This window comes from Oncorhynchus masou, unplaced genomic scaffold, assembly GCF_036934945.1.
Source record: "Oncorhynchus masou masou isolate Uvic2021 unplaced genomic scaffold, UVic_Omas_1.1 unplaced_scaffold_24___fragment_2___debris, whole genome shotgun sequence".
Classification (NCBI taxonomy): domain Eukaryota; kingdom Metazoa; phylum Chordata; class Actinopteri; order Salmoniformes; family Salmonidae; genus Oncorhynchus; species Oncorhynchus masou.
Window position 1 is genome coordinate 216,316 of NW_027016552.1, and position 21,416 is coordinate 237,731.

General features: G+C 42.9%; 1 protein-coding gene across 2 annotated transcripts in view; it reads right to left on the bottom strand.

The window, feature by feature from the left end:
• Nucleotides 1–2,976, bottom strand: part of si:ch211-180a12.2 (uncharacterized) — an 86,466-nt gene extending 83,490 nt beyond the window's left edge. For both annotated transcript variants that reach the window (XM_064964711.1, XM_064964710.1), the window contains exon 1: nt 2,869–2,976. In XM_064964711.1, the coding sequence (XP_064820783.1) occupies nt 2,869–2,920 (52 nt within the window). In that variant the 5' untranslated portion in view covers nt 2,921–2,976. The remainder of the gene's footprint in view (nt 1–2,868) is intronic.
• Nucleotides 2,977–21,416: the final 18,440 nt, after the last annotated feature.

The window sequence follows — 21,416 nt, forward strand, 5'->3', positions numbered from 1 at the left end:
GGTGTTGGGTTTGCACCAGACATAGCATTTTCCTTGATGGCCAAAAAGATTAATTTTAGAGTACCTTCTTCCATATGTTTGGGGAGTCTCCCACATGCATTTTGGCGAACACCAAACGTGTTTGCTTCTTTTTTTCTTTAAGCAATGGCTTTTTTCTGGCCACTCTTCCGTAAAGCTGAGCTCTGTGGAGTGTATGGCTTAAAGTGGTCCTATGGACAGTCACTTCAATCCACGCTGTGGAGCTTTGTAGCCCCTTCAGGGTTATCTTTGGTCTCTTTGTTCGCTCTCTGATTAATTTAAAATAGGCAATAATGCACTCATTTACAGTAATGTCCTGGCCTTTATATTGGCCTAATACACAACAATGCAATAAAACAGTACAATAATAATTCAAACAAGATATGCAAATGCTTGATCAAGGTAAAGAAGTGTGTCACGGTGTGGGCTACTGGTTGAAGGTAAGTCAGGTGCAGGAGAGCAGACATGGGTGATAATAGGCGCACTTTATTCATATCCAATGAAAATAGCCATATACACCCAAAGTACACGAAATGGTACAAAATAACCAACACACACGGGCCAAACACAGACCCGGTGCTAACCAGACTAATACGGGCCACACGTAACAAACAAACAATTTCACACAAAGACATGAGGGGGAACAGAGTAATACATACATTATGTGTGATTGGGAATGAAAACCAGGTGTGCAGGGAACAAGACAAAACAAATGGGTAAATGAAAACGGAGCGGCGATGGCTAGAAAGCCGGTGACGACAACCGCCGAACGCCGCCCGAACAAGGAGAGGAGCTGACCTCTGCGGAAGTCGTGACAAAGTATAAGATGATGGAAGATGATCAGGCATTGCAAAAAACAAATACCAGGCAAGTACAAGAGTTTCAACATGCACATTTAGTTGTGTTTTGTTAGTTGGGTGTACATTGAATTTATTCAGTTGATAATTCAAAACAATATCAGTGTACATTCAACACAGTGTGATGTTGGTTGCCCGCAGGCAAGATGGAAATCCAATTAAGTTTGTTTCAGAATATTTTGCAGCTCATTCTGGCAATGTAAAAACAATAGTGAGAGGCCTTATACACAGCCCAAGAAGCATTCAAGCAAACTATGCAGATGAATGACCATGGTAAGAAGTGGAAGACAAGTGATAAGATGATAAGACATTACAAATACACTGTACTCGGCAAGTTCAAGAGTCTGTTATTAACCCTAAGCACTTTTGAGCATAGATGGAAACACAATTAGTTTGTTTCAGGATCTTCTGCAGGTCATTCAGTCAAAGTGAATCAATAGCGATCCAGGGCCGTAACATGTTGACTCGCCCTACTTGTAGAAAAGTGCAAATGCCATCCTCCTCTCTTTCATGTTGCCAAAACGGTCTATAACTATCATACAGTACATGATTTTAGTTTGTTGTTCTAGGCTACCTGGCTAAAATGCTTGTTTGCCTAACTTCCTTTCATGTGCAACGATGAACCAGCTAGTTGACATCAGCCTGCTACATCTAGCTACATATTGAACTTCCATCCTCTCAGGCAAGGGGAACAATGTACGTATTTAAGGTTGGATCAGAATCGCGGATATATTCATTGGCCTGTACGGAGAATTCAGTAAAACCACAAGTTCAAATCCCTATCTCCATCCCTGGATAATTTAGGAAAGGGTCAATTTTAGCTAAGCTAGCTAGCTATAGCCACCGGAGGACAACAACATAACAAGATGCAACAATTCAAGTTTTTTCTCTAAATTCCGTTTGGCTTTTGGTGTGATGTGATTGGTGTGAATCCAAAGCCAGAACCATTTACAGTTGAGCTCACTCAGTTTAGTTCAACGCTGATGGGCTAATATTGTTATAAAAATGTTTTATCAAGGGAGGCCAAATGCTGGCTTCCTTTGTATTCAATGCTATGGAGAGCAACAATATCATACTCTTTTTGACCAGATAGCATCAGATAGAGGGGCTACACATAAAGAGACAGAGAGGCGCTATTTTGTTCACTCTGATGTTTTCTTAAGTGAGATATATTCAGTCTCTTGTAAATTGAAGGAAAATTATGGAGCACAAAGAGACAAAATAAAATGTATTACGTTTCTTTCTTTGTACATTTTTTCCATGAATACACGCCACTGACAATGTCTAGCTTAAACATGTTGATCTCATGGACAGTGGTCAGTCCTTGCATCATAGCTCTAATCAGAAAGTGGTTACATTTCTCCAACCCCATCCATTAGCTTTGTAGCAAACCAAGTGGCAGGACTGCCTTTTGGCTGAAAAACGTTAGATTGTGCCCTTTAATTAGTTTTAAAACAACTCTTTACATGGACATGTATCACATTTAAAGAAAAAGAAAATGGTTACCAACAAACATTAATTATATATTCATATACAGTAGTAAAAGCAATAATTTATGTATTCTCTATAATGTGCAACTACGCATATTCAGTCACCACCGTACTGTAGGCCTATACTGAATCCTAGTCCGACAACTGTCAAAATTAGGTGTTGCGGAAAAAACAATACAATGTCTGACACATAAACATTAGAATTCTCCATAAACAAAATTACCAACACTTAAGTTTTACCTGCATGATAACATCATGTAAATCCAATGCTTACCAGAATAATGGTCTAACACTTACCCAATCCTCATTTAACTATTACTACTGCTATTGACACTATCAGAAAATGACATTACAGCAATCATTCAGCTATCTGAGATAGTTGAACGCATACAACGCCAAACTCGCAGATTGTCACCTGGATTTAATGTGAAACCAGGGCAAACATGCAAATCAATGTGGCTTGTTTGTTATCATGAGTGTGAGGGCAATGGCACAACACTCACCATGCTTTATGATTGTCAGAAAGTAGAGGCAGAGAAGGACTTTACACTGCATGGTCCGAGCTTGTCCCAAGACTAACTTCTTATCATCTCTTCCTCATCGGCTCTTATATGGGGGGTGGGGGGCAGTGGGCGGGCTTTTACCCATGAGGAGACACAGGGGGATAAGACATTTTGTCCCGAAGCCCCTCAGAAGAGAAAAGAGGGGGTTTGTGCTGTAGTTGGCTAAATACCCCCCCCCCAGTCACACTGACAGATGGAGAGAAAAAGCAAAGGAAGAGTGAGAGTAATGTGCAAAGACACAAATGGGATAGCAGTCACTTAAAATTCATTTGGGCCTACGGCCAAGGTTTTTGGGCTACTTTACATTGGTGCTGCGTGGCGATGGCCAAATGCTGGTGGGTAAATGCTGGTGGGTAACCCCACTGAGCTTATGTAGGCAAACAACCAAGGAAGGCTACCCTTGGATTTGAATGAAGGGAAAGGACTGTATTGTCAATTTGATGGGGGAGAAAGGGAGAGATCAGTGAGAGCAGTTCACACCTTTCTTTCCTGATCCGTCCCTGTTTCAGCTATCTGGCCAGCCCATATAATGATCTTTCATTTTGATTGTGGTTATCCATTAGCCAGACCCACTGCTTGAATTTTTAACAATAAAGTATTTACTACCTCCCTCACCAATTATTCATTAACTTTATTAGCTGTAACTGTCAAGGTTCAGGAGAAGACCCAGATGCAGATAGTTTCGAAGTAACAAAAGTTTATTACAAAAACAGGAGGGCAGGCAATCGACAGGTCAAGGGCAGGCAGAGGTCAGTAGTCCAGAGCAGAGTCCCAAAGGTACAGAACGGCAGGCAGGCCCAGGGTCAGGGCAGGCTTTGGTCAGTAATCCAGGGTGGTATAACAAGGTACAGAACGACAGGCAGGCTCAGGGTCAAGGCAGGCAGAATGGTCAAAAACCGGGAAGGCTAGAAAACAGGAACTAGAGACAGACAGGGACATGGGAAAACCGCTGGTAGCCTTGACGAAACAAAACAAACTGGCAACAGACAAACAGAGAGCACAGGTATAAGTACGCAGGGGATAATGGGAAGATCGGCGACACCTGGAGGGGGTGGAGACAAGCACAAAGACAGGTGAAACAGATCAGGTTGTGACAGTAACTAGACAGTCGTTATTATTACTGTGTGTTAATCCCTGTTTGGAGATTATACGATGATCAGTCTAGCTAGTTTGTGTTTTCAATTACTCTATGTAATTTACTCAATGTTCTATTTGACAGTAAATGTATACAAAGATAACCCTGACCCATTCTCACCACCCCGAAGAACGCATGCCGCCCACCCATTCCTATCCCACCCATCAACCAACCTTATCAGTTAACCTCCCACCCATCCATCCCCTGAGTCTCCTCTTAGATTCCCCCAAATCCCCCCTGCCCACCCACACAACAATACCAATGTTAAGTAACATAATGGCAAGCATGGAATATTTAAATTTTGCACTTCAAAATGAATTCCGTAACTTTTCCCCGGGAGTATTCAACTGCAGGGCACTCCCACATCATATGAAGGAATGTTCCTACCTGATTTAGGGGACACAGTGAACAGTGTGGAGTTGGGGCCAATTTCATTGTAAAACATTTCATTGGCGTTAAATACAGTCTGTTAACAAACTTAAAATGTATAATTAATGGTTCAGATTATGGGATGCCAAGGTCATACTTACTGACCATGATATCAGTCAGGGTACAGATTCCACAGTTGGACCATTGGGGAGATGCAAAAGGTTGCCCTCCAGATCGAAAGCATGCCATTTTGATTCCCAATTATGTTGTTTAAACATTTTGCACCAAATAGAAATTGTGTGAGCAATAAGAGGACCAAAGCATAATTTACATACATTGTTTAATAAGGGATATGCAGTGGTTCCTCCTTTAAATGTTGCGAGCTTATATCACGGGACTTAGAGATACCCAGCGTCACGGCTTCATTGCTCCAGACCACCAGAAGAGGGAGTTAGAGCATTCATTATGCATTTGGGTCACAAGGTTTTTATATGATAAATCATATCGAGTGGTTCCAATGACGAATTTGATGCGAGCCACCCCTCCCTGGTGACTTTCTCCAGCAAAGATGGCTGACAAAACATTACGGGGAGGCAAATGTAAGTAGTTAATAACATCATAACGAGTCAAGCAAAAAATGTACAACTTAGATTAATATGTTAGTTAATGTAGAAACAAACGATTGAGCATATTTTTTTGTCATAAAGTTAATTCACGAAGATCGCTATTTTGCAAGTTTTTTACCAGGTGTATCAAACGCCATTCTGTGAATGATGCTGTGTCGGCATGTATGTATACATACAGTGTCTATATATGTATGTACACTTCAACGGTGTTTAACACTCCTGCTCCTGGGACATCAATTGTAACTATGCAATAGACTAGAAACATGATTTTGTAATTCATATATACAGATTAAAAAACAGTACATCCTGCCAGCACACCCACGCGCATGCTGAGTGATGCGTGGAAGAGAGCGAGGAATGAGATGGGAGTAACAATCAAGGCTATTTGCTCTGAGACCTTTTTATTTTTATTTTTTATTTCACCTTTTTTAACCAGGCAGGCCAGTTAGTACAAGTTTTCATTTACAGCTGCAACCTGGCCAAGATAAAGCAAAGCCGTGCGACACAAAGAACAACACAGAGTTACACATGGAATAAACAAACGTACAGTCAATAACAAAATATAATTTAAAAAAATAAGTCTATATACAATGTGTGAAAATGGCGTGAGGATGTAAGGGAATAAATTGGCCATAGTAGTAAAGTAATTACAATTTAGCAAATTAACACTGGAGTGATAGATGTGCAGATGAAGATGTGCAAGTAGAAATACTATTGGAGGAGCAAAAAGTAAATAAAAACAATATGGGGATGAGGTAGGTAGATTGGATGGGTCACAGATGGGCTGTGTACAGCTGGAACGATCTGTTAGCTGCTCAGATAGCTGATGTTTAAAGTTAGTGAGGGAGATATAAGTCTCCAACTTCAGCGATTTTTGCAATTCATTCCAGTCATTGGCAGCAAAGAATTGGAAGGAAAGGTGGCCAAAGTAGGTGTTGGCTTTGGGGGATGACCAGTGAGATATACCTGCTGGAGCGCGTGCTACGTGTGGGTGTTGTTATCACGACAAATATGTAGCGAGGGCCAGCCGACAAGAGCATACAGGTCGCAGTGGTGGGTGGTGTATGGGACTTTGGTGACAAAACAGATGGCACTGTGATAAACTGCAACCAGTTTGCTGAGTAGAGTGTTGGAGGCTATTTTGTAAATGACATCACTGAAGTTGAGGATCGGTAGGATAGTCAGTTTTACGAGGGTATGTTTGGCGGCATGAATGAAGGAGGCTTTGTTGCGAAATAGGAAGCCGATTCTAGATTTAATTTTGGATTGGAGATGTTTAATATGAGTCTGGAAGGAGAGTTTACAGTCTAGCCAGACACCTAGGTATTTGTAGTTGTCCACATATTCTAAGTCAGATCTGTCCAGAGCAGTGATGCTAGTTGGGCGGGCGGGTGTGGGCAGCAATTGGTTGAAAAGTATGCATTTAGTTTTACTAGTGTTTTAGCGCAGTTGGCGGCCACGGAAGGAGTGTTGTATGGCATTGAAGCTCGTTTGGAGATTTGTTAGCATAGTGTCCAAAAAAGGGCCAGATGTATACAGAATGGTGTTGTCTGTGTAGGGGTGGATCAGGGAATCATCCGCAGCAAGAGCGACATCGTTGACATTTACAAAGAAAAGAGTCGGCCCAAGAATTGAACCCTGTGGTAACCCCATACTGTAGACTGCCAGAGGTCCAGACAACAGGCCCTCTGATTTGACACACTGAACTCTACCTGAGAAGTAGTTGGTGAACCAGGAGAGGCAGTCATTTGAGAAACCAAGGCTGTTATCTGCCGATAAGAATATGGTGATTGACAGAGTTGAAAGCCTTGCACAGTACTGCCTTTTATCGATGGCCATTATGATATCGTTTAATACCTTGAGCGTGGCTGAGTTGCACCCGTGACGAGCTCAGAAACCGGATTGCACAGCGAAGATGGTACGGTGGGATTCGAAATGGTCAGTGATCTGTTATTATTATTTCGAAGACTTTAGAAACGCAGGGCAGGATGAATATAGGTCTGTAACAGTTTGGATCTAGAGTGTCACCCCATTTGAAGAGGGGGATGACCGTTGCAGCTGTCCAATCTTTAGGGATCTCAGACGATATGAAAGAGAGGTTGAATAGACTGGTAAAGGGGGTTGTGACAATGTTGGCGGATCATTTTAGAAAGAGAGGCTCCAAATTGTCAAGCCCAGCTGATTTGTACGGCTCCTGGTTTTGCAGCTCTTACAGAACATCTGCTATCTGGATTTGGGTGAAGGAGAAGCTGGGGAGGCTTGGGCAAGTTGCTGTGGGTGGTGCGGAGCTGTTGGCCGGGGTTGGGGTAGCCATGAGGAAAGCATGGCCAGCTGTAGAGAAATGCTTATTGAAATTCTCGATTGTGGATTTATCGGTGGTGATAGTGTTTCCTAGCCTCAGTGCAGTAGGAAGCTGGGAGGAGGTGCTCTTAGTCTCCATGGACTTCACTGTGTCCCAAAACATTGTGGAGTTAGAGCTACAGGATGCAAATTTCTGTTTGAAAAAGCTAGCCTTCGCTTTCCTGACTGACTGCGTGTATTGGTTCCTGACTTCCCTGAAAAGTTGCATATCGCGCGGGGACTATTCGATGCTAGCGCAGTCCCACACAGGATGTTTTTGTGCTGGTCGAGGGCAGTCAGGTCTGGAGTGAACCAAGGGCTATATCTGTTCTTAGTTCTACATTTTCTGAAAGGGGCATGCTTATTTAAGATGATGAGGGAATTACTTTTAAAGAACGACCAGGCATCCTCTACCGACGGGATGAGGTCAATACCCGGATATCCGGGCCAGGTCGATTAGAAAGGCCTGCTCACAGAAGTGTTTTAGGGAGCATTTGTCAGTGATGAGGGGTGGCCGTTTGACTGCGGATCCATAGCAAAGAGGCAGAGATCGCTGAGATCCTGATTGAAAACAGCAGAGGTGTATTTGGAGGGCAAGTTGGTCAGGATAATATCTATGAGGGCGCCCATGTTTACTGATTTAGTGTTGTACCTAGTCGGTTCCTTAATAATTTGTGTGAGATTTAGAGCACCTAAATTAGATTGTAGGACTGCTGTGGTGTTAATCATATCCCAGTTTAGGTCACCTAACAGAACAAACTCTGAAGATAGATGGCGGCGTCAATTCACATATCAATTAACAAATGGTGTCCAGGGCAAAGCTGGGAGCTGAGGGGGTCTATAACCGGCGGCAACAGTGAGACTTATTTCTGGAAATTGTGAAAAACTGAGTTTAAATGTATTTGGCTAAGGTGTAGGTAAACTTCCGACTTTAACTATATATATACCGTATATCACAAAAGTGAGTACACCCCTCACATTTTTGTAAATATTTGCGTATATCTTTTCATGTGACAACACTGAAGAAATGACACTAAACCGCTAGCAACAAAAGTGAGTACGCCCCTAAGTGAAAATGTCCAAATTGGGCCCAATTAGCCATTTTCCCTCCCCGCTGTCATGTGACTCATTAGTGTTACAAGGTCTCAGGTGTGAATGGGGAGCAGGTGTGTTAAATTTGGTGTCATCGCTCTCACACTCCCTCATACTGACTGGTCACTGGAAGTTCAACATGGCACCTCATGGCAAAGAACTCTGAGGAAATCCACGGCTTAAAAACAAAGGTGTCCATGTATGCCGATGACTCAAGTTTTATATTAAGTCCGCAAGCTAGATACCTGCAATGTCTCATTGAAGATCAAGATAACTTTGGAACATTGGATCTTTAAAAAATACAACTTTTACATTACCCATGCAGTTTACCTATAAAATGGACTGATGGTGAAGTAGACATACTCGGTATTCATATCACAAAAGATAGAAATAAGCTCTCCACAATGAATTTCAATAGATAACTTGTAAAAATAGACATTTATTGAAAAATCGCCCTGATTAACTCTTTAGTCATATCTCAGTTTACTCACTTACTTATGGCGCTGCCTAATTCCTGATGATTTGCTTTACAAATTATATGAGCAAAAAATATTTCACTTTATCTGGGATGCTAAACCAGACAAAATAAAACATGCCTATCTATGTAATGAATATGAGTTTTTTATTTTACTAGGCAAGTCAGTTAAGAACAAATTCTTATTTTCAATGATGGCCTAGGAACAGTGGGTTAACTGCCTGTTCAGGGGCAGAACGACAGATTTGTACCTTGTCAGCTTGGGGATTTGAACTTGCAACCTTTTGGTTACCAGCCCAACGGTCTAACCACTCGGCTACCCTGCCGCCCTGAGTTGTGTGGGTTGAGATTATTAAATATAAAAGCACTAATCCTCTCTCTAAAAGCTTCAATCATTCAAAAGTTTTTTTTAACCCTAAAGTAGATTACTAACAAAAGCTCATCCATTGTTTAAAAAATGGCCTGATTGCCATGTCTCATTTTGAATTAATTGAAAATTATTTTTTTCAAAGTATCTCTCTTTTTCAAAAAAGCATTGTAGAGCTGGCTACAATTTCAGTTTCATCCCCCTGAAAAGATAGAACAAATATTATGGCGAACCTCAAATGTGCTGGTTGATAAAATACCTGTATTTGTGGGAAAGATGTCTGAAAAGGGTATTTTGTTCTTAAATGATATTGTACATTGGAATGGTAGAGTTATGTCCTTCATGGAGTTATCAGAATTGCACTGGAAAGTCTGCTCAATCCAAGAGTACAACCAATTGATTACAGCATTACCCCAAAAATGGAAGAGGCATGTGGCAGCGGGAGGAGGTAGGGAACTGGTCTGTCTGCCCAATATAAAGGATCAAAACTGTTGGAGGAATAAAAATAGCATAAATAGGAAAGTATACTAATTTCATTTGAGGACCAGGATGTTGACAACTGTGCCATACAGATTGCAAAATAGTTGGGAAGAGATTTTTGATGTACAGATTCCATGGTACAGCAGTAGTGTGCCGTGGTTATGGGGCCTAGGCCTTCAGTGAAGTCCTACACAGTCCCACCCGAATTAATCCACCTCTTATTACCATCATTATGATGCCATGGCTCTAGACACTATACATTTAGACAGAAACGCAGTATAACCAGGCGTTGCGTCACCTTGAAATTTGACATTTTTATTCAGAGAATTGCAGGGGAAGAGTACAATACCTTTTCATTGTGCAGCTTCGTTGCCCTGCGCGCTTTTTCGTTGAGCTGTAGATCCACTCGGGTGTCCCCAAAAGTTTTCAAAAGCACCATTGCTTGTAAGTGCCCAGCCGTACTTTGGTGTCTCGTTGCTGCCTTGGTTAGACAACTCAGGTTTGCAAAGCCAGTGTGGCTCCAAACACCAAATTGATCACTTGCAAATAATAGGCATTCCCAGCAGTACAGTTTGCAGTGCTTCTCTGAGCCTGTGAGTCATTGATAGCGCCCACAGTTGAAAGTGGCGAACGAACCCCTTTCCCGCCTGTGACAGGCTTTGTAGCGTTGGCGTCTACCTCTCCTGACAACGTCTAACTTTTCTTGAAAAGTTTGTCTTGAGAATGGCGTTATAATTATATCCTCGACCAAATCGATATCTTCTCCTTCCACCATTGTGGGTTGAAAAAACAGCTTAGTAGTACGCAAATTAATTTGTTGATCAATTTCAGTTTCCTAGTTCTGAGACCTGCCCATATAGGACCTGCCTTTCAATATTGGTAATCCAATCAAAAGACGTGCACGCACTACGCCTGCTAGCTGGCTCCTGTGTAACACTGGAGCCATCCAGCAGGCGTACAATAGCCAACTCTAAAGCTGATTGGTTGACACTAAATTTTAATTTCCATTCACTTTAAGCTACAAGCGCCCGCACTGTTGATTCTGAAGGCATGAGGGCAGATTTTAGACCCCTGGCAACACATGATGGCTGAATATGATTGGATAAAATATCTAACATAAAGACCAGCCCTCCAAATCTCAACCTGGGGCTGGAAGCAGTGCAACCAAGAGGAAGGTTATGAAATGAAGAGTGCAACTCTTACTCTGGTGAATAATTTAATACATATTTGTGGGAAAATATATATAAAAAAATAATATTCTGATTATGTTTAGGCCAGCAGAGAAGGCCTTGCTGGCCCTGACGGCCCACCACTGTGGTACAGGGTGTATGAGTTGATATATTAAACAACGCAAGATTCAAGACTTTGTGCTTTTAAGCTAAAATGATTATATAGAATTCTTGCCACCAACAAAATGTTGAATATTTGGGGAATGAAGTCATCGAAGCTCTGCAGATTTTGTTGTGAGGATACAGAATCAATAGACCATTTATTTTGGTATTGCCGTCAGGTAGCCTGCTTCTGGTCTCAGGTTCAGGGATGGCTGAAAATGCATAGCATTGATCTAAAATTGACCCTAGAAATAGTAATGTTAGGAGATCTGGAGAGACCGTTCAGTCAATTACTAATATACTAATACTCTTAGTAAAATGATTTATCTTCAACTCGCAATCTGTGGATTCTATTCAATTTGATAGATTGAAATTGTACATTAAACATAGTTGAAAGATATGGGTTGTGTAGAAACCCGAAGTGGGTGGCCAGCAGAGATCAATTGGATTGGCTGAGGGAAGCTGAGGGTTGGGGGGGTTATTGGTGTGGTGAATGGAATTAATTGTATTTTTTCATTTTTGTTCTTGGGGGGACTGTGGGAAGGGTCTCGAATGGTTGAGGGACAACTATTGGGGAACTGTGGGGGGATCTTGGAGCGTTTGGGTTCACGTTTTTTAGCCTAGTGGTAGATTTGTCAACATGCCCTTGAGCAGGGCATTGACCCTGGATGCTTCTGTGTGTCTCTCTGAATGGGAGTCTGTTGGATGACTGGCATGATGTAGTTGTTGAGCGGCTTCACTGCAAGTATATTGTATGTTTCGGATATTCAATAAAAATACATAAAAAAATTAAAAAAGCAAACAATACCACTTCTGTCCTATAAATATACAAACAGGGATTGAACACATGTTCTTCAGATTACAAGACCAAATGACTTAGCACATCTCTGTTCCCTCCTTATTTCCGGCGCCGACAGAGATGGCCGCCTCGCTTCGCGTTCCTAGGAAACTATGCAGTTTTTTGTTTTTTTACGTGTTATTTCTGGAAACAGGAGTTGTGTAAATGAAAATGTAAAACATTTAAGAGAAGCTGGGGATTGAACCCAGGACCTCATACATGCAAAGCATGCACTCTACCACTGAGATACATCCCCTTTCTGGAAAAGGATATACAATAAAAAAATTATAATAACTTGTTCAAATATGCCATTATATTCTTGAGATACAGTATGTGTTGACTGAATATAAGCAAGTGATGTGTGATTTTTTTGCCTTTTTTCTTGCTCACTCTCGGTTAAATGAAAACTAAATCTCTAAAATATTATTATTAATTAATTTAGAATGATATAAAATCCCCTTAGATATTCTCAGATATTCTCACAGATCCTAATGGAAAGTGCCCCTTAGATATTTATTTAGAGTCCTCGGAGAGTCACGTCTTTGAAATAAATATTTTTTGATATACTGTAGACCTACCATAGGCGAAATGAGTCTCATTTGTGTTGAGTAATGTCTAATGAAGGCAAACAATTTACAATCCTCCAATCCTGTTGCCTACTCCCGACCATCACGTTGTACTGGCTTTACTTACAAATTAGTGAGAATGTCTCACCCCATGTTCAAGAATGGCCTTTTTCTCGCTCACTCTCGGTTAAATGAAAACAAGCGGGAATTTGAACCTCAGTGTCCCACTTGTCCCGCATTCTGTAGTAGACATCACAACCATGAAATAACAAATATGGAATCAGTTAAGAACAAAGACAGCCTACTCCTTCCTCTCCGTCGCTGTTCTCTGCACAACACAGGGATTCTTTAGCTAAATAGCCCAGTACTGTACTGCCTACCATCATGTTGTACAGCGCCATATTTTCCGCTCCATTCTAACAGAAACCAAGAGGTTCTTTGGTTTTTCATGGAATAGAAACACCATAAAATGTATCAAATTAATTAAGCAAGTAACAATTAAAAGTTAACACACCTACTCATTCCAGTATTTTTCTTTATTTTTACTATTTTCTACATTGTAGAATAATAGTGAAGACATCACAAATATGAAAAAATACATATGGAATCAGTTAAGAACCAATTCAGTTAAGAATCAGTTAAGAACCTCAATTTTTGTTGGTCACTCTCTTTTCAATGGGATTTCATTGGGAATCCAGATTTCTAAGGGACCTTCTTGCAGTTCCTACCGCTTCCACTGGATGTCAACAGTCTTTAGAAATTGGTTGAGGTTATTCCTTTGTGTAATGAAGAAGTTGCACTGTTCAGAACGAGGGTAACTTGTAGTGTACTGTTAGATAGAGGCGCGTGACCAGAAAGATAGCTAAAGTTTGTTTTCCTCCTGTATTGAACACAGATCATCCCGTCTGCAATTTTAGCAATTATTTACGTAAAAAAAGGTGTATTACAAAAGTAGTTTGAAATGTTTTGGCAAAGTTTACAGGTAACTTTTGAGATGTTTTGTAGTCATGTTGCGCAAGTTGGAACCAGTGTTTTTCTGGATCAAACGTGCCAAATAAATGGATATTGTAACGGTTTTCTTGAGGTGAAGGAGAGGCGGACCAAAACGCAGCGTGGTGGTTATTCATGTTTAATATATAAAGACACTATACATGAATAAACTAACAAAACAAGAAACGTGAAAACTCAAACCAGCCCTATCTGGTGCAAACACAGAGACAGGAACAATCACTCACAAACACACAGTGAAACCCAGGCTACCTAAGTATGATTCTCAATCAGAGACAACTAATGACACCTGCCTCTGATTGAGAACCATACTTGGCCGAAACATAGAAATACCCAAATCATAGAAAAACAAACATAGACTACCCACCCAACTCACGCCCTAACCATACTAAATAATGACAAAACAAAGGAAATAAAGGTCAGAACGTGATAGATATTTTGGATATACACTGCTCAAAAAAATAAAGGGAACACTAAAATATCACATCCTAGATCTGAATGAATGAAATATTCTTATTAAATACTTTTTTCTTTACATAGTTGAATGTGCTGACAACAAAATCACACAAAAATGATCAATGGAAATCAAATGTATCAACCCATGGAGGTCTGGATTCGGGGTCACACTCAAAATTAAAGTGGAAAACCACACTACAGGCTGATCCAACTTTGATGTAATGTCCTTAAAACAAGTAAAAATGAAGCCTCCACGTGGCCTCCACTTGCCTGTATGACCTCCCTACAATGCCTGGGCATGCTCCTGATGAGGTGGCGGATGGTCTCCTGGGGGATCTCTTCCCAGACCTGGACTAAGGCATCCGCCAACTCCTGGACAGTCTGTGGTGCAATGTGGTGCTGGTGGATGGAGCGAGACATGATGTCCCAGATGTGCTCAATTGGATTCAGGTCTGGGGAACGGGCGGGCCAGTCCATAGCATCAATGCCTTCCTCTTGTAGGAACTGCTGACACACTCTGGCCACATGAGGTCTAGCATTGTCTTGCATTAGGAGGAACCCAGGGCCAACCGCACCAGCATATGGTCTCACAAGGGGTCTGGGGATCTCATTTCGGTACCTAATGGCAGTCAGGCTACCTCTGGCGAGCACATGGAGGGTTGTGTGGCCCCCCAAAGAAATGCCACCCCACCCCACACCATGACTGACCCACCGCCAAACCGGTCATGCTGGAGGATGTTGCAGGCAGCAGAACGTTCTCCACGGCATCTCCAGACTGTCACGTATGTCACATGTGCTCAGTGTGAACCTGCTTTCATTTGTGAAGAGCTCAGGGCGCCAGTGGTGAATTTGCCAATCTTGGTGTTCTCTGGGAAATGAAAAACGTCCTGCACGGTGTTGGGCTGTAAGCACATCCCCCACCTGTGGACGTCGGGCCCTAATACCACCCTCATGGAGTCTGTTTCTGACCGTTTGAGCAGACACATGCACATTTGTGTCCTGCTGCAGGTCATTTTGCAGGGCTCTGGCAGTGCTCTTCCTTGCACAAAGATGGAGGTAGCGGTCCTGCTGCTGGGTTGTTGCCCTCCTACGGCCTCCTCCACGTCTCCTGATGTACTGGCCTGTCTCCTGATAGCGCCTCCATGCTCTGGACACTACGCTGACAGACATAGCAAACCTTCTTGCCACAGCTCGCATTGATGTGCCATCCTGGATGAGCTGCACTACCTGAGCCACTTGTGTGGGTTGTAGACTCCGTCTCATGCTACCACGAGAGTGAAAGCACCGGCAGCATTAAAATAGTGACCAAAACATCAGCCAGAAAGCGGTCTGTGGTCCCCACTTGCAGAACCACTCCTTTATTGGGGGTGACTTGCTAATTGCCTATAATTTCCACCTGTTGTCTATACCATTTGCACAACAGCATGTGAAATATATTGTCAATCAGTGTTGCTTCCTAAGTTTGATTTCACAGAAGTGTGATTGACTTGGAGTTACATTGTGTTGTTTAAAGTTCCATCATGCAGCCTTATAATGTATTTAAAATCCAAACATATAGCACAACATTTGTATCACAACTAAAGATACATAAAAAACTCTAAATTAAGCATATAGGAGTACCTGTTTCTTTGTTCACCGCTCAACACAGAATAGCCGTATGCTATTCTGTTCTTCTGAAATAGACTACATTTTCTTCACACAATGTTTCTTTAGACCTGTCTAAAATAAATTGATTCATTGTGATGGTGTAGGCTATATTTGATGGATTTATTAGACTTTTTAAAATGTATGTGTTCCAAAGGTCTGCATTAGTGGCTTGTAGGTTATGCATGGAAGCCAGTAGATGCTAAATGTGTTTATGTTGGTAAATTACTGTGAGACTAGCAGTTATTTGCTTGACAAAGTTCTTGAAATGTATTTACTGATCTTCATGTCTTAAAGTAATAATGATGGATTGTCATTTCTCTTTGCTTATTTGAGCTGTTCTTGCCATAATATGGAGTTGTTCTTTTACCAAATAGGGCTATCTTCTGTATACAACCCTACCTTGTCACAACACAACTGATGGACTCAAACACATTTTTAAAGCAAGTTTCTCTGGTTACACTTGAACTTGTTATAGTGGGCAAGCTAACTAATTATATTATTACATAAGGCTCAGGCACTCTATCTTGAAAAAATTACAGAAGGCTAGATTTACTAAATTAACTTGTTCTATTCAAACTGTCACACCTAGATCTGTTTCACCTGTCTTTGTGCTTGTCTCCACACCCCTCCAGGTGTTGCCCATCTTCCTCATTATCCCCAGTGTATTTATACCTGTGTTCTCTGTTTGTCTGTTGCCAGTTTGTCTTGTCTTGTCAGGTCTTACCAGCATGGTTTCCCATCTCCCTGCTTTCTCAACTTCTGTTTCCCCAGGTTCTGACCATTCTGCCTGCCCTGAACCCGAGCCTGCCTGCTTTTCTGTACCTGCCTGACTCTGACCCATTTACGGACCTCTGCCTGACTTTGACCTGTCTTTTGCCTGCCCCCTGTTTGGGTCAATAAACATCTGTGGCTCTAGCTGTCTGCATCTGGGTCTTATCCTGAGTTCTGATACAAACTCAAACCCTATGTAAATTCCTCTTACTTCTGGGTATGTGCACCTTTATGTAAGAGACGACAAACAAAGGGATGACATGCCCGTACACTTTGTCCAAATGTCCCTTGTCCCCATAGAGTTAACTGGCAATATGCTGCCAGCCTGTATGCTCTGCAAACAATATCATAAGAAAAGTTAGTCTGGTACCAAATCTAAATCACAATGTATTTATATTGAGTAGAACAAGATTTCATGAATGCTGTCTGCAATTTGAGCTCCGGTTGTCTACTCAAAAGGTGAATTTGTTACCACCACACCAAACAGTGCTTGTGTATAATTTTCCTTATAGGACAGAGTTTGAAGAATATTTTCAAGAATAATGGATAAATATCGTACAATCCAGGTGTGCAAAGCTCTTAGAATCTTACCCAAAAAGACTCCCAGCTGTAATCACCACCAAAGGTCATTCTACAAAGTATTGACTACTTATGTAAATGATATATGTCTATTTTATTTTCAAAAGCATGTTTTCACAATTATGGGGTATTATGTGTAGGAAAAAAAATATTGAATCGGTTTTGAATTCAGGTTGTAACAACCTATTCCAAAATGTGGAATAAGTCAAGGGGTATGAATACTTTCTGAGGCACTGTATATGAGAGGACTCGGTCAAGTTGGGCACCATTCAACGTGCAGATATTAATGTCTGTGGAGTCAATGTTGTGGGCTATTGAGAATAGCATATACTGTACATTGTTTTATCTGTATTCAGTACCGGTTTGTCAACAATAGCTTTTTGTATGACAAATATCAGCTATAGCCTGTTTCACAGAGTAGGCAGAAGAGTACAGCACAGTGTAATCAGACTTTGTGCACAGACATTAATATCTGCACATTGAATGGTGCCCAAATTGAGTGATTCCCCTCAAAGAAATACTTTGGCATTTAAAACACATGTAGATGAGCTAACATAGAAATTGATATAAAAACTGGACTTCTTATTCAGAAATACAGTGTGCCTTTTGCTTGACAGTAGAAGAAAATGTTTCAGTGATGACAGGACAACAACCTCTCCCTCAACTTCAGCAAGACAAAAGAGCTGGCTACAGGAAACGGACGTCTGAACACTCCGCCATCCACATCGACGGGTCTTTAGTGGAGTTGTTCAAGAACTTCAAGTTTCTCTGTGTCCATATCACTAAGGAATTAACATGGTCCACACACACCAACACAGTCGTGAAGAAGGCATGAGAGCGCCGCTTCTCCATCAGGAGGCTGAAAGGATTTGGCATGGGCAGCTGCACAATTGAGAGCATCTTGACTGGATTCCTAACGGCTTGGTATGGCAACTGCTTGGCAATCGACCGCAAGGCTCTACAGAGGGTAGTGCGTACAGACCAGTGCATCACGGGTGCCAAAAGTCCTGTCATCCAGGACCTCGATACCAGGCAGTGTCAGATGGAGGCCCTAAAAATAGCCAGGAACCAAAAGGAAGCTGAACAGCTTCTAACCCCAAGCCGTAAGACTGCTAAATACTTAACTAAGTAGCTACCCGGACTATCTGGATTGACACCACTTTTGATTAATAACATACTCTGCTAATACTGCTTATTATCTATCGTGTTGCCTGGTCACTTTACCCCTTCACATTGACTCGATAATGGTACCCCGTGTATATAGCCAAGATATATAGCCACTCATTGTGAATTTATTCATTGTGTTATTATTTTTGCATTTTTCTTTCTGCCTTGTTGAGAAGGGCCCATAAATAAGCATTTCACTGTTAGTCTACACCTGTTGTTTACAAAGAATGTTTCCGGTTCCGGGTTGGAGCGAGCGGTCGCATCTACACTTCGGTCCGCAGGTAGTATAACTTTTCATTACATTTCATTATAGTACAACGGTTGGTACAACGGTTTGATTTGTCTAATCTTAGCAATTTCTTCTTAGCTAGCTACATAGCCGTCTTTGTATCAAAGATAATTGCGTAATTATCGTATTTCGTCGTCCTAACGTAGTCTACACTGCTTTCTGCCCGGCAGCTAGCTAACGTCCACTAGCACAGCAGCTAGCTAACGTCCACTAGCACTGTAGAAACTATTACACTCAACGACTCGATTAGTGTAGTGTTAGCTAGCTACATAGTTGTCTTTGCTGTCTTCGTATCCAAGGTAATTGTGTAGTTTAGAGTGTGTAGACTTAGAGTGATTATCTTAATTTACCGAGGTTAGCTAGCCAGCTATTTGTCGTCCTTAACGTAGGAGTCACTGCTAGCTAGCTAGCCAACAGCTAGCCAACGTCTTCCGAATTGAACTTCAACAACCCGGTCAACATTCCGCCTCGCTCCACAGGTAGTATCACATTTTCATTTCACTTCATTACAGTACAACGGTTTGATTTGTTTGATCGTAGCTAGCTAGCTACATAGCCGCCTTTGTATCTAAGACAATTGTGTAGTCTGGAGTGATTTTCTAGGTTAGCTAGCCAGCTATTGTCGTTCTTTTAACGTAACGTTACGTAATCAACACTGCTAGCTAGCCAGCTAGCCCCCGAATAGCAGCACTGTAGAAACTATTACACTCGACGGAACGACTTGATTAGTGTAGTGTCAACAACGTAGCCACTGCCAGCTAGCCTACTCCAGCAGTACTGTATCATTTCAATCATTTTAGTCAATAAGATTCTTGCTACGTAAGCTTAACGTTCTGAACATTCGATAAGTGTAGTCCACTTGTCATTCCAATCTCCTTTGCATTAGCGTAGCCTCTTCTGTAGCCTGTCAACTATGTGTCTATCTATCCCTGTTCTCTCCTCTCTGCACAGACCATACAAACGCTCCACACCGCGTGGCCGCGGCCACCCTAATCTGGTGGTCCCAGCGCGCACGACCCACGTGGAGTTCCAGGTCTCCGGTAGCCTCTGGAACTGCCGATCTGCGGCCAACAAGGCAGAGTTCATCTCAGCCTATGCCTCCCTCCAGTCCCTCGACTTCTTGGCACTGACGGAAACATGGATCACCACAGACAACACTGCTACTCCTACTGCTCTCTCTTCGTCCGCCCACGTGTTCTCGCACACCCCGAGAGCTTCTGGTCAGCGGGGTGGTGGCACCGGGATCCTCATCTCTCCCAAGTGGTCATTCTCTCTTTCTCCCCTTACCCATCTGTCTATCGCCTCCTTTGAATTCCATGCTGTCACAGTTACCAGCCCTTTCAAGCTTAACATCCTTATCATTTATCGCCCTCCAGGTTCCCTCGGAGAGTTCATCAATGAGCTTGATGCCTTGATAAGCTCCTTTCCTGAGGACGGCTCACCTCTCACAGTCCTGGGCGACTTTAACCTCCCCACGTCTACCTTTGACTCATTCCTCTCTGCCTCCTTCTTTCCACTCCTCTCCTCTTTTGACCTCACCCTCTCACCTTCCCCCCCTACTCACAAGGCAGGCAATACGCTCGACCTCATCTTTACTAGATGCTGTTCTTCCACTAACCTCATTGCAACTCCCCTCCAAGTCTCCGACCACTACCTTGTATCCTTTTCCCTCTCGCTCTCATCCAACACTTCCCACACTGCCCCTACTCGCGCCGTCCCAACCTTCGCTCTCTCTCCCCCGCTACTCTCTCCTCTTCCATCCTATCATCTCTTCCCTCTGCTCATACCTTCTCCAACCTATCTCCTGATTCTGCCTCCTCAACCCTCCTCTCTTCCCTTTCTGCATCCTTTGACTCTCTATGTCCCCTATCCTCCAGGCCGGCTTGGTCCTCCCCTCCCGCTCCGTGGCTCGACGACTCATTGCGAGCTCACAGAACAGTGCTCCGGGCAGCCGAGCGGAAATGGAGGAAAACTCGCCTCCCTGCGGACCTGGCATCCTTTCACTCCCTCCTCTCTACATTTTCCTTCTCTGTCTCTGCTGCTAAAGCCACTTTCTTCCACTCTAAATTCCAAGCATCTGCCTCTAACCCTAGGAAGCTCTTTGCCACCTTCCCCTCCCTCCTGAATCCTCCTCCCCCTCCCCCTCCTCCCTCTCTGCAGATGACTTCGTCAACCATTTTGAAAAGAAGGTCGACGACATCCGATCCTCGTTTGCTAAGTCAAACGACACCGCTGGTTCTGCTCACACTGCCCTACCCTGTGCTCTGACCTCTTTCTCCCCTCTCTCTCCAGATGAAATCTCGCTTCTTGTGACGGCCGGCCGCCCAACAACCTGCCCGCTTGACCCTATCCCCTCCTCTCTTCTCCAGACCATTTCCGGAGACCTTCTCCCTTACCTCACCTCGCTCATCAACTCATCCCTGACCGCTGGCTACGTCCCTTCCGTCTTCAAGAGAGCGAGAGTTGCACCCCTTCTGAAAAAACCTACACTCGATCCCTCCGATGTCAACAACTACAGACCAGTATCCCTTCTTTCTTTTCTCTCCAAAACTCTTGAACGTGCCGTCCTTGGCCAGCTCTCCCGCTATCTCTCTCAGAATGACCTTCTTGATCCAAATCAGTCAGGTTTCAAGACTAGTCATTCAACTGAGACTGCTCTTCTCTGTATCACGGAGGCGCTCCGCACTGCTAAAGCTAACTCTCTCTCCTCTGCTCTCATCCTTCTAGACCTATCGGCTGCCTTCGACACTGTGAACCATCAGATCCTCCTCTCCACCCTCTCCGAGTTGTGCATCTCCGGTGCGGCCCACGCTTGGATTGCGTCCTACCTGACAGGTCGCTCCTACCAGGTGGCGTGGCGAGAATCTGTCTCCTCGCCACGCACTCTCACCACTGGTGTCCCCCAGGGCTCTGTTCTAGGCCCTCTCCTATTCTCGCTATACACCAAGTCAC